Raw genomic sequence first — 11,562 nt, forward strand, 5'->3', positions numbered from 1 at the left:
AACAAATGCCTCCAATAAGGTAGTTCATAAAAAATAGATTTCTTCTTCCACTGACTCTGACTACTTGTACTGCTCTCAGTTCATTTTTTGCGTTGCCCAACCAAAGAATCTTTCTTTGGTTTTCCAAAAGTAAATCTCAAATTATAAAGTCCTTCAAGACATTGTAAACCAGTCCACTGCCTTGGTGCACTACGATGCTCTTGCCGACCATTAAAAGATGTGGTTTTCCTTCGAAACCTATGATCAACAGGAAGAAAGCGTAGATGCCCCAAATAGCAAATCTTACAACTCGCTGGCAAGTAAATAGATTCTTTATCATGCATGCAATGTGGACATGCTTTATATCCATGTGTACTCCATCATGATAACATTCCATAAGCTGGAAAATCACTTATAGTCCATAAGATGGCAGCCTTCATCGTAAAATTTTGGTTGGAATACGCATCATAAGTAGGAGTGCCCACCTCCCACAACTCATTCAACTCATTAATCAATGGACGCATGTACACATCAATCTTTTTACTGGGATTGTGCGATCCTGGTATTAACAGAGACAACAACAAATTCGGTTACTTCATACACATCAAGGGCGGTAAATTGTAAACTGAAAGCACCACAGGCCATATGCTATGGTCTTGCCTCATTTTTCCAAAAGGATTAAATCCATCACTGGCCAACCCTAATCGGACATTTCGAATTTCTGATCCACTCCAGATATAAATTATCTAAATGCTTCCATGCTGGAGAATCTGAAGTATGTCTCATATACCCATCCTTAGGACATTCAGTTGCGTGCAACCTCATATGTTCAGTCGTATGCTTCGACATATACAACCGCTGCAATCGTGGTTTTAAAGGAAAATACCACATAACCTTAGTTGCGATTTTTTTTCTAGAGTCATCCTCTTCATACTTAAAAAAAAAACCAAACACCCATCTTCCTCGACCCCTTCCCCTTCCCTGTAACCCAAATCCCTTCTCCTTCCCCTTCCTTGCAACCCCCAACCCCTTCCTTGCAACCCTCGACCCCTTCCCCACCCACGCCAACATCTCCCCCCCCCCAAACCCACCTTTCCCCGCCTTCCCTACAACCTCACTGTCCTCCAACTTCTCCCCTTCTTCGTCTCTATGTTCCTCATGACGTCGTTTTCTCTCCACAGATACGACCAGCTAGGCTTTCCCGGCTTCGAGCGGGAATTTGAAGATCTCTTTGGCGCCCCGGAGCTTGAATGATGCTCAATCGTAAGCCTTGGTTGCTTCAATCGCCGTGTCGAAGGTCCCCAGCCAGACCCCGGAGCCTCTACGGTTCGGATCCCAGATCTCCGCCACGTACTTACCTCACGATCTTTGTCGGGCCCCTCAATAGTGCTTTTTCTTCTCTTCGTTCAAACTCACTTTCTAAACCGCCGCTGGCTTCATGACGGCCTGTCCGAGTTGGCCAACTGACCGGGTTGGCAAGTTTAAGTTGCAGGGATGGGGGAGATGTTAGCGTGGGTGGGGAAGGGGAAGGATAAGGGATCTGGGTTTTGGATTTGGGTTGCAGGGAAGGGGAAAAGGTCGGGGAAGATGGGTGTTTGGTTTTTTTTTTTTAAGGGTAAATTATTATTTTTAATATTTTATTAATTTTTAATAGAAAGTGGGCCCCAAATCAAGCCACATCAGCATTTAACTGAGAAATTCACAGCCAAGCTAACATAATGTATAACAATGGACCAAATTCTAAAGATGAGGTATGACATTGTCAACTTTAAAAGATGAGGTAGGATAGTGTCGTGAGACCAACAATTGAGGTAGTTTTTTGTCATGTACCCAATATATTTCAATTATTTAATATTTTAGTTAAATGGAGAAGATCAAGGGTGAGAAGAGACACATCGAAGGTACCACCTCCAAGACCGAAGATCAAGATATTCTTCCCACCAACGAGATATTAAATTTGAGATGCAAGTGGTTTGTAGTTTAGTTAATTAAATATATTCGTTTATGCATATAAAGTATCATGTTTTTAATTTTTCTCTCCTGTAATTTAGATGAATGCGTAAATTTTCTTATTGTTTGCCAAAAAAAAAAAACGAGATTTAACGATTAGAAAGTCTAAAAATAGGATACTCCAAAGCACCATAAACATTTTGTTCCATTTAAAAAAAAAAAAAAAAAAACTTTTCTTTAATTTATTCAAGACGAGTGATAGTATCAAGATGAGTGAAAAATCAGATATTTAATCAAACTGACTAGTCTCATGTCTTGTCCAATCATTCAATAAGATATAGTCACCTTGTCATTTGCTTTCTACTTACGCTAACAAACATACCGACACGATATCTTCATCTAAATAATGAAGTATGGATGGTATTAAGATCGGGTCTATACTGGGTGATCGGAGATGTCATGTGACCGGGGGCCGAGTCCAAGATTTTCTACAGAATAATTGGTATATTGCAACCTGGCCCTTCTTCAGGAATCTGAAGTACAATCATGGACAAGACTCATAGAATATAACCATGAGTTCTAATCGGCCATACTCAAATCCAAAAACTCTTACTTAAATCAAACCAGCCCATTTAATCACCGAAGTTTTGAACATGGGCCTGACCAGCCCATTTGATTACCTTCTCCACAAATAATTGTTCCTTTGTTCAAAAGACTTTGTAAATTTCCATTTTTTATCTCTGGTTGTACTAACATCAAATTAAGATTCTTAATTTATTTTACAACCAATCAAAGGCACGCAGATTTTTTTGGAGGCACAAAAGAAATAGAAGTTGTGGAATTTTCTTTTAAGTGGTGGATACACAGTTTGAGATGTATATGCTGTGAAAAAAGTGTTGTTTTCAGAAGTACAGGTAGAGTTGCTTTTGTTTTTTTTGCTGCTTCCGATCCATGGTTTTGTAAAACAAAAAAAACCACAAAAAATTTTAGCCCCAACTTTTCTAAAAAGTTGCTTTTTAAAAAATTTCAAGATTATAGTGGAGAATATGAGAAAGAAGTCAAATGATGAAGGAACAAAATTTAGGAATTTTGATATCTGAATACTTAACCACCAAGTTTAGTTGACATTAGGAGCCTATTTAGAATAAATGATTACAAATCTAGTGATTTAATTAACATTATGAGATTAAATTGCTTGTTTAAGCTGTTACGATCCATATAGCCAAAAATTTGAAAACAAAAGAAAATGAAAACAAATCCATAAGATGTTGTTTTTGAACAAAAACCATAAGATGTTGAACACATTATATTTTAAAAAGTGATTTTTACACATATTTTTCTCCTTTGACATATCCCGTATTATTTATGATCACCAATAAGAATAAACATATTTATCAACGTTTAAGTAATAAATCAATCACCAACTTTCATACCCTTTAGTTTCCAAAACTTTATCTACAAATTTAGTCTCCCTAATATTACTCTTCCAAATATATGCAAAACTATCTGCCACCGTTCCAACTAAACCATTAAATTAGGCATTCTTTGCATTGGTTATAGGGGTCAAGAAAATAAATACAAAGAGAAAACATTGGGTTATTGGGGTCATGAACACCCATTGCTCCCTGTGTAGCTATGCTGTTGATATGCATCTTGGTGTGGGTTCTCGCATTCTCAGTTTCCGCTATTGGTATGCATCTTGGTGTGGGTTATCCCAATGTAGCTCCGCTATTGATATGCATCTCGCTCCCACTGTAGCTCCCCCTCCCTTCTAACAACTAACAATTAAACTCACTACCAATATTATTTGTTTACATTATATATATATGGCCACTGGATTAACTGAATCAAGGAAAATCAACGACAAAAAATGAACAAAGGTGTGCAAGAAGAGAAAATGAGCGTGTGAGGATCATCTCCCTATATCTAAATGTTTACACTGAAAATAGAAGTGATTCTCGCATTCTCAATTTCCATCCCTACCCTACATCTTCGATTGTAACCTAACACGTGTAAGTGTTTAGACCATCCAACTCCAACACATGCCCAACAACAGCACACACAAAAGGAAGTGACACAATACAAACAAGCAGTCATTGCAAATTATATACATTCATCATTTTATACACACACATAATCATAATTAACACCCCAATTACATATATAACCTCTTCCTCCTCTCCCTCTGCCTCTCTGTTTTAGTCTACCCTTTTATTTTCTTTCCAAGCACATCAAAACTCCATATAAAACCCAACCCCATTTGCATACACATCTGAACCTCCACATATGACTTCAGTTTGCATATCAAACTGCGTCAACGACGCACGTGACCCCCGAGTGCCGATCCGGGCCACGTACGTGAACCTCTACAAGTGGCCTGAGTCGGACGCGGAGTTTGTGCGCTCGGTGAGCTCCAATGGGCGGCGAACTGATCCCGCGCAGCGACATGGGCACCCGAGGGTGGTGGACAGCATATCATGCAGGCAAATGTATCTCAGGAGCTACAAGTTTTCGAGGAAAGAGAGCGTGCCGGAGAAAACACAGAAGTGCTTTGGGAGAGTGAAGGAGAAAATGGCTGGAAATTACAATAGCAACGGGAATAAGGGTAAGAAGGAGAAGGGCAAAGTGGGGAGGAAAAAGAACGGTAGGTGTTTGGCTCTCAGGAAAATGAAGGAGTTTTCATCTGCTGCTCTCTTTAGAATATTTCAGAGGTTGCTGTCTTGCTCTGCTAGTATAGATGTTGTGAATCATGATGATTAATTTACTTCTTGTTTTTTGTAATTTGTGTTTTTTGAAGGTTTTTTATTTTTATTTTGGTGTTTTAATTAAATTATAATCCACAGAATGTTGCTGTTAATTTGTGTTTTTGTTTATGTAATTCGTGTTAATATATAAATGCTGAGACAAAATAGTAGCATATATATTTGGTTCTGCAATATTTTCTGCATTTATATGTTTTTGGTTTAGAAATTTGCATCTCTCTCAGTAAATAGTGTAGAATAATACTTAATCAGCGACTCAAAAAGAGGAGTTTAGGGCAGCGCGCGGTCGAAGTTCGATTAGTTAAAAACATTCATATCTGCATTCTTAATCCGACCAGTGTTCGACTCCCCCTTCCCGAATGTCGTGTCAGGTGTACCAAAAGAAAAAACAGTTTAGGTTGTTAGCATTTAACAGGTATATAGCTTAGCTAACTGCAGATATTTTATCAAACATGTAAGACACATGTATGACTGCTGAAACATGCGTTAAAACAATAGAAAAGTTGACTGATTCGAGCTTTATCCCAGTTAATTAATTTTGTTAAAGTATCGTTGAACTGCACAGGATTTAAATTTATAACACCTAATTCACCAAAATAAATAAATAATAGCAGGACCTGTTTTGAATCTGAATGGTCATTCACAAAAAGATTCAAGCTTTATTTTTTATTGGGTACTGAAAGGATTCGAGCTTGGATCAGTATTACAACCTGAAAATAAATATAATATATATAGGTGTGTACATATTTTTTTTTACTTCTCACACATCTATTGTTAATTTATGTCCTTTAATATTTCTTAATTCATCCGATTTGACGATCAAAAATTAAAAAGGTGTGTATATATGGATTAAGACAAAAACTTTATGTTAAAATTTTGCTAATTGGCTTTGGATTCTGTTTAGGGTTGAGGGATCTTTTGGGTCAAAGTATATCGCTATCTTAATAGGCAAAGCCTACCGTTACGGTTAAAATAACCGTTGATTTGGTGCCAACTGAAACATAGAAGAGGCACTAAAATGAACAATTCAACATGCTGAATGACGAAAAATTATGTTTCGATGTATGACATAACTATAATTCATTTTGTTGCAATTCAAAAGTTTTATAAAACTCGATGCGTGATTTGTTGCAATCCGACGTTAAAGTAATAAGGTGGAGAATCTTACATATAAACAGGGGTATATCCCTCTCTATAGCTCTTCGATCTTATATTATGAGATTGATCGGATGGGTAAATTCAGTATAATCCTCAATGTCCAACAGGATTAATTTGGTTCTTTTTACAAATATTCGAAAACTGTGTTCAAATACTACAAACAACCATAGTTATAGTGATTAGTGAAGGTTTTCATGTCATGACCTCTATTAACAATTAAGTTATGGCATGTATAATCATGCTTATGGGAATTATCAGAGACTGGAAGGCATGAATTAACAACACTAAAACGTGGGTAAATAAGACAGTTACGTATATGTTTGAGTTTCGGTTAATCGTTAATGTATTGTGGATGATTGCTAGTTTGATTCATTGTAGAATAAACTTGCATAACACCTAAAAGCTATTAAAAAAAAGATTAGCGGTTGACAGTCATTCACGCGCATGTGAGCAGTTGTTTCTGACACAACTCTAACAATAAAGAAACGAAATGTTCTATGTTACCAAATAATTTGCCATTTATGCTACTAAACTGTGAATCATGCTAGCTACAAACATCAATATGTGAAATTGGCTGTTAATTACATAATATTCCAAACTTGAAGGATTAGGGTTTGATCTTAATGAAGTTGATGTGATAGCTAAGGAGTGAGAGTGAGGAAATAACAAAGTGACAAGTTGGGGGGCAATGAAAAAAGAGAGAGAAAGATATAATGATAATAGCCACCAAACACATTGGCAATTTTGTTTGTGAAACTTGCACTCTAAGCTTGTCCTAAATCAATACGCCTGCAGCTAATACTTGATGATCCCTTATGGTCCTCATCAACATCCGAAAAAGTACCGAAAAACTGAGACTTATAAACTTGTAATAATTATTTTACTTTTATTTATGTGTACATGGTATTCGGAGTTGGAGATTTAGGCTATGTAGCACAATAAGCAACCATAATTTAATATGAAGCTTGTCATTTCAGAGAATTGAACTTAAAAGAAATATCAGTAGACTGTAACAGTAGCAAAAAATGGCTTATTCAGAAGCCAAAGTGGATGATCGGATAGTTTATATATTTTGGTCAATCTTGCATATAAAGTTTTCTCACATCTCTCATGACTTATGCTTCTCTCCTTTTTAATTTTGCTTTGTATTGTATGCATTGTTCTAAAAATCGGCCTAGGCGGCTGCCTAGGCGTTGGGCGGTGGAGCCCTGCCTTGATTTTGGGCAAGGCGTTCGGAAAAATCGGCTGGAAGCTAGGCGGGTCTAGGCGGCTCCTAGGCGGTTTTTTTTATATATTTTTTATTAATTGTGTGCTTTTTTCTTTTTTGGTTTCATGGTGGTATACTTATGGAAATGGTGTACCTAATTTGCAAATTATGGATTTACTACAAGTTCATCCAATAGTGAAACGAATTGGAGCACTTTTGAGGGGATACATACAAAGAAAAGAAATAAACTAGATACAACAAGGTTAAATAATTTAGTCTATGTCTAATCCAATACAAGGGTCATGATTTATGAACAAGAAGAATTTAGTCTATCATCCAAATCCTCCTCATTATGATTATATGCTTACTGTTTTTTAAATATTGAACTTTTTGGATGTATACAATTTGTGTATTCTTCTACTTCTATTTTTGCATTTTATCATTCTTTTATTATCCATACAAGTATAGTTTTTTTTTAGGTGTAAATGGGCACTTATTTACAAGATATATAATAAATTTACATAAATCCATCTAGGCCCCGCTTAGCCACATAGGTGTTAGGCCTATGCTCGACGCCCGACTAGCGCCTAGCAATTTTTAGAACCTTGATTGTATATATGTTTTTTTTAATACACGCGTTATTACTACTTTAATTTACACTAGGAAAGTGGGAAGGGTTTGAACTTGGAATGCAATTGATTAAAAAAGAAAGCTCTGACCACCAAAACAACCCACCACTTATTAGTGTAAGCATGTTAAATCTTATGTTTCAACAAAATTGAGATATGCAATGCATGTTAAATCTTCTGTTTCAACAAACTTGAGATATGTAAATGACTTCTAGTTTATTTATTGACTTGAGATATGTAAATGACTTCTAGTTTATTTATTGAATGGTTATGGGTTTATTTTATAAACATTTTACTAGTAAACGGATTTCTTATGCCCTTACAAGGACTAACTATATTTATCATTTGGTAGTTAGGGCCCTTATTTTCAATCTTCTACATCTCATATTCAAATCCTTCTCTCTCATCTTAGCGTAGAATATTTGATTATATTTTCCACCTTCTATGTCTTAGGTGATTTTCAAAATGAATCACATCGTTTTAATTTTCTCATACGGCAAATTCTAAAATCATAATGGTTTTAATTTTCTCATACGGCAAATTCTAAAATCATAACAACTTATGTTTGCTATTTATTTGACTGTATGATAATTTGTAAATTTTTGTTGTGTCCAATGTGAGACCCATTATAGGCTTCAAAGAAGTAGCACTTCCGTACGTGTGATTGGTTTTCATTTTTGATTACGAATCAATTATTGAGGAGATGTTGAAGCTCCATGATGACTAGTTTTCGTCCATATGGTGCAAATGTGGCTTCCACATCAATTGATAAATAAGTCTCATTCTTGTCAAATCTTTAATTTAATCAAGGAACAAATAACTTAACTTGGCAAAAGCCATAAATTGATTCAAAACTTTATGGTGCAATATTGAGAAAATTTAAAAACTCGTGCCCCATTTTGAAAATCTCTCCAAACTTAAAAGGTGTAAAACGTAGTTAGCTTGTTTTCATATTCTTAGTTCCGATTGCTCCGTAGTCCATACTTTGATATCTTAATTCAGTTTATGTCGTGATAGTCCTCAATCATTTGTTAATAATATACTTTTTGTTGTGGTCTATTTTTATCTGACAATATAGAGAGGGCCGGCGGCAGTGGAGAGAGATGAGAGAGATGTGTGTTTGTAGAATTGTAGGGGAATGTGTGTGTTGTTATCCCTCCTACATTGTGCCTTTATTTATAGTAGTAAAGGGAGAGAAGATATTCCTTCTCCTCCAAGTAATACAAGTTGTAATAGGAAAGGATAACTAGAATCAAATCTAATCTAGGATTTACACAATCATACTTATTATAGGAATGTTTACAACACTCCCCCTTGAGTGTGCAAATACTTAAGGTAGATTCAGCATCATGCAGAAGTTGAGAAAGTCGACTTGTCGGCACTGATTCCAAGGAACAACGCTTATTCTCAATAAGGTAGGAACTTGCATAAGTAGTAAGTCTCACTAAAAAAAAACCCTAAGGCTATGGCAAAAACCCAAGTAGGGACAAAATCCATAGTCTAAGAAAAAATGCATGAGAAATGCAAAGTCAAAAGAAACGTCTACATGACGTCATCAGGGATATGACCAGCCCAAGGTGGGTGCCTCATTAAAACCTAGTTAGGTAGCAAAAACCCTGTGGGAAAAATGCTCCTAATCGTAGGGAAAAAGAGTACATTAAGATCAAGCAAGTATCCAGAAGATACTCCCCCTAAGTTTGACATAATTCCAAAGAGAAATAGCAAAGTTACAACTCAGAAAATTTACGCATACCAATTCCATGAACAAGCTTTTGAAACGTCGCCTTCGGTAGTGATTTGGTGAAGAGGTCGGCCAGATTGTCTTGTGATCGGATTTGCATGACTTCAATCTTCTGATGCTCTTGTTGTTGATGTGTAAAGAAGAACTTCAGCGCAATATGCTTGGTGTTGTCTCCTTTGATGTAACCCTTCTTGAGCTGTTCGATGCAAGCTGCGTTGTCTTCAAAAATCGTCGTCGGGGCATTAATGGCGGGATGAAGATCACATGAGCTTCGAATATGGCCCATTACTGCTCTCAACCAAAAGCATTCCCAAGTTGCTTCATGTAAGGCGAGAATTTCAGCATGGTTAGACGAAGTGGCAACTAAGGTCTGTTTAGTTGACCTCCAAGATATTGCGGTGCCTCCAACGGTAAAGATATAACCCGTTTGAGAACGCGCCTTGTGCGGATCAGATAAGTATCCAACGTCGGCATAACCAACAAGGCGAGAATCAACCCGATGAGCATAGGGTGCGGTATCACTCGAGGATTCGTAGGGATAAAATAAGCCCAAATCCGTAGTACCCTTAAGGTAACGGAAGATGTCTTTCATGCCAGTCCAATGTCTGCGTGTTGGTGCATTGCTGTATCTTGCCAAAAGATTAACAGCGAATAAGATGTCGGGTCTAGTGCATTGAGCTAAGTACAATAAAGCGCCTATCGCACTTAGATAAGGAACTTCAGGCTCCAAAATCTCTTCATCATCTTCCTTCGGACGGAAGGGATCTCGCTTTGCATCTAGCGTACGAACGACCATAGGAGTACTTGAAGACTTCGCTTTATCCTCATTAAAACGGCGCAACACCTTCTGGGTGTAGTTCGATTGATGTACTAAGATTCCATCCGAACAATGCTCTATCTCGAGACCGAGACAGTATCGAGTCTTTCCTAGATCTTTCATCTCAAATTTCGACTTCAGGTGCGAAGCAGTTCTCACGAGCTCTTCAGGAGTTCCGATGAGATTCATGTCATCGACATATACTACAACAATCGTAAATCTGGAATGTGACTTCTTAATGAACACACAAGGGCATAGTTCGTTGTTCACATATCCCTGACTAGTCAAATACTCACTCAGACGGTTATACCACATTCTTCCGGATTGTTTCAAACCGTAGAGTGAACGCCTCAGCCGAATTGAGAGCGTGTTCCGGGGTTTGGAAATATTTGAACCAGTCAATGTAAGTCCTTCGGGAACTTTCATATAAATTTCTGTATCAAGATCCCCATAGAGATACGCGGTTACTACGTCCATCAGCTGCATATCCAGTTTTTCAGAAACTACCAAACTGATAAGGTATCGAAAAGTAATCACATCCATAACGGGTGAGTAAGTTTCATCATAGTCAATCTCGGGACGTTGTGAGAAACCTTGTGCTACAAGATGAGCTTTGTAACGCACAATTTCGTTCTTCTCATTACGCTTCCGAACGAAAACCCATTTGTAGCCAACGGGCTTCACATGTGGAGGAGTAGGAACTACAGGTCCAAACACCTTACGTTTCGCAAGTGAATCAAGTTCGACTTGGATTGCTTGTTTCCAGTTTGACCAATCAGCTCTACGTCGACATTCATCAACGGAACGCGGTTCAATGTCATCGCTCAACATGATCTCAGTAGCTACTGCAAATGCTAATGCATCGTCAACAATCATCTTATTTCTACGCCACACATCATCTAAGCTAGCATAATAGACCGAAATCTCACGATTCTCGGGAGGAGGATTCGTCTCTTCAATGACGCTTCCATAATCTAGAATTTCCTTATGAGTTGGGTAAAATGAGTAAGCAATAGTCGGATTCACGGTAGGCTCTTCAGGACCTTGTGCCGTGGTTTTCCTCTTCCGGGGGTGTGAATCCTTTGAACCAAGGGGTCTGCCACGCTTTTGTGTAGGGGCAGATGATTGGCTAGCCGCTAATGTACGTGGATCACCAGAATTGGCGTCCCGGGCTTCCAGGAGGGTAGTCCGTCGTACATTTGGTACATCTATCTTTGCAGGCGTATTCACAGCTGGAATATGTGATCTTGTCACGCGCGCTAGATCGGTGAAAGCATCTGGCATGCTCTGAGCTATGCTCTGGAGATCTAATATGCGCT

The 11,562-nt window shown here is 37.7% G+C and overlaps 1 protein-coding gene across 1 annotated transcript; it reads left to right on the forward strand.

Moving 5' to 3' along the window:
* Positions 1 to 4,067: 4,067 nt before the first annotated feature.
* On the forward strand, positions 4,068 to 4,876 carry LOC103450184 (uncharacterized). The gene has a single exon (XM_008389494.4). The coding sequence runs from the start codon at positions 4,216 to 4,218 to the stop codon at positions 4,687 to 4,689; it is 474 nt and encodes a 157-aa protein (XP_008387716.2). The 5' UTR covers positions 4,068 to 4,215; the 3' UTR covers positions 4,690 to 4,876.
* Positions 4,877 to 11,562: the final 6,686 nt, after the last annotated feature.

The sequence above is a fragment of the Malus domestica genome, chromosome 12, assembly GCF_042453785.1.
Source record: "Malus domestica chromosome 12, GDT2T_hap1".
NCBI lineage: Eukaryota > Viridiplantae > Streptophyta > Magnoliopsida > Rosales > Rosaceae > Malus > Malus domestica.

Coding starts and splice junctions, on each gene's coding strand:
- LOC103450184 (XM_008389494.4), top strand. CDS start 4,216: ATGACTTCAGTTTGCATATCAAACTGCGTCAACGACGCACGTGACCCC.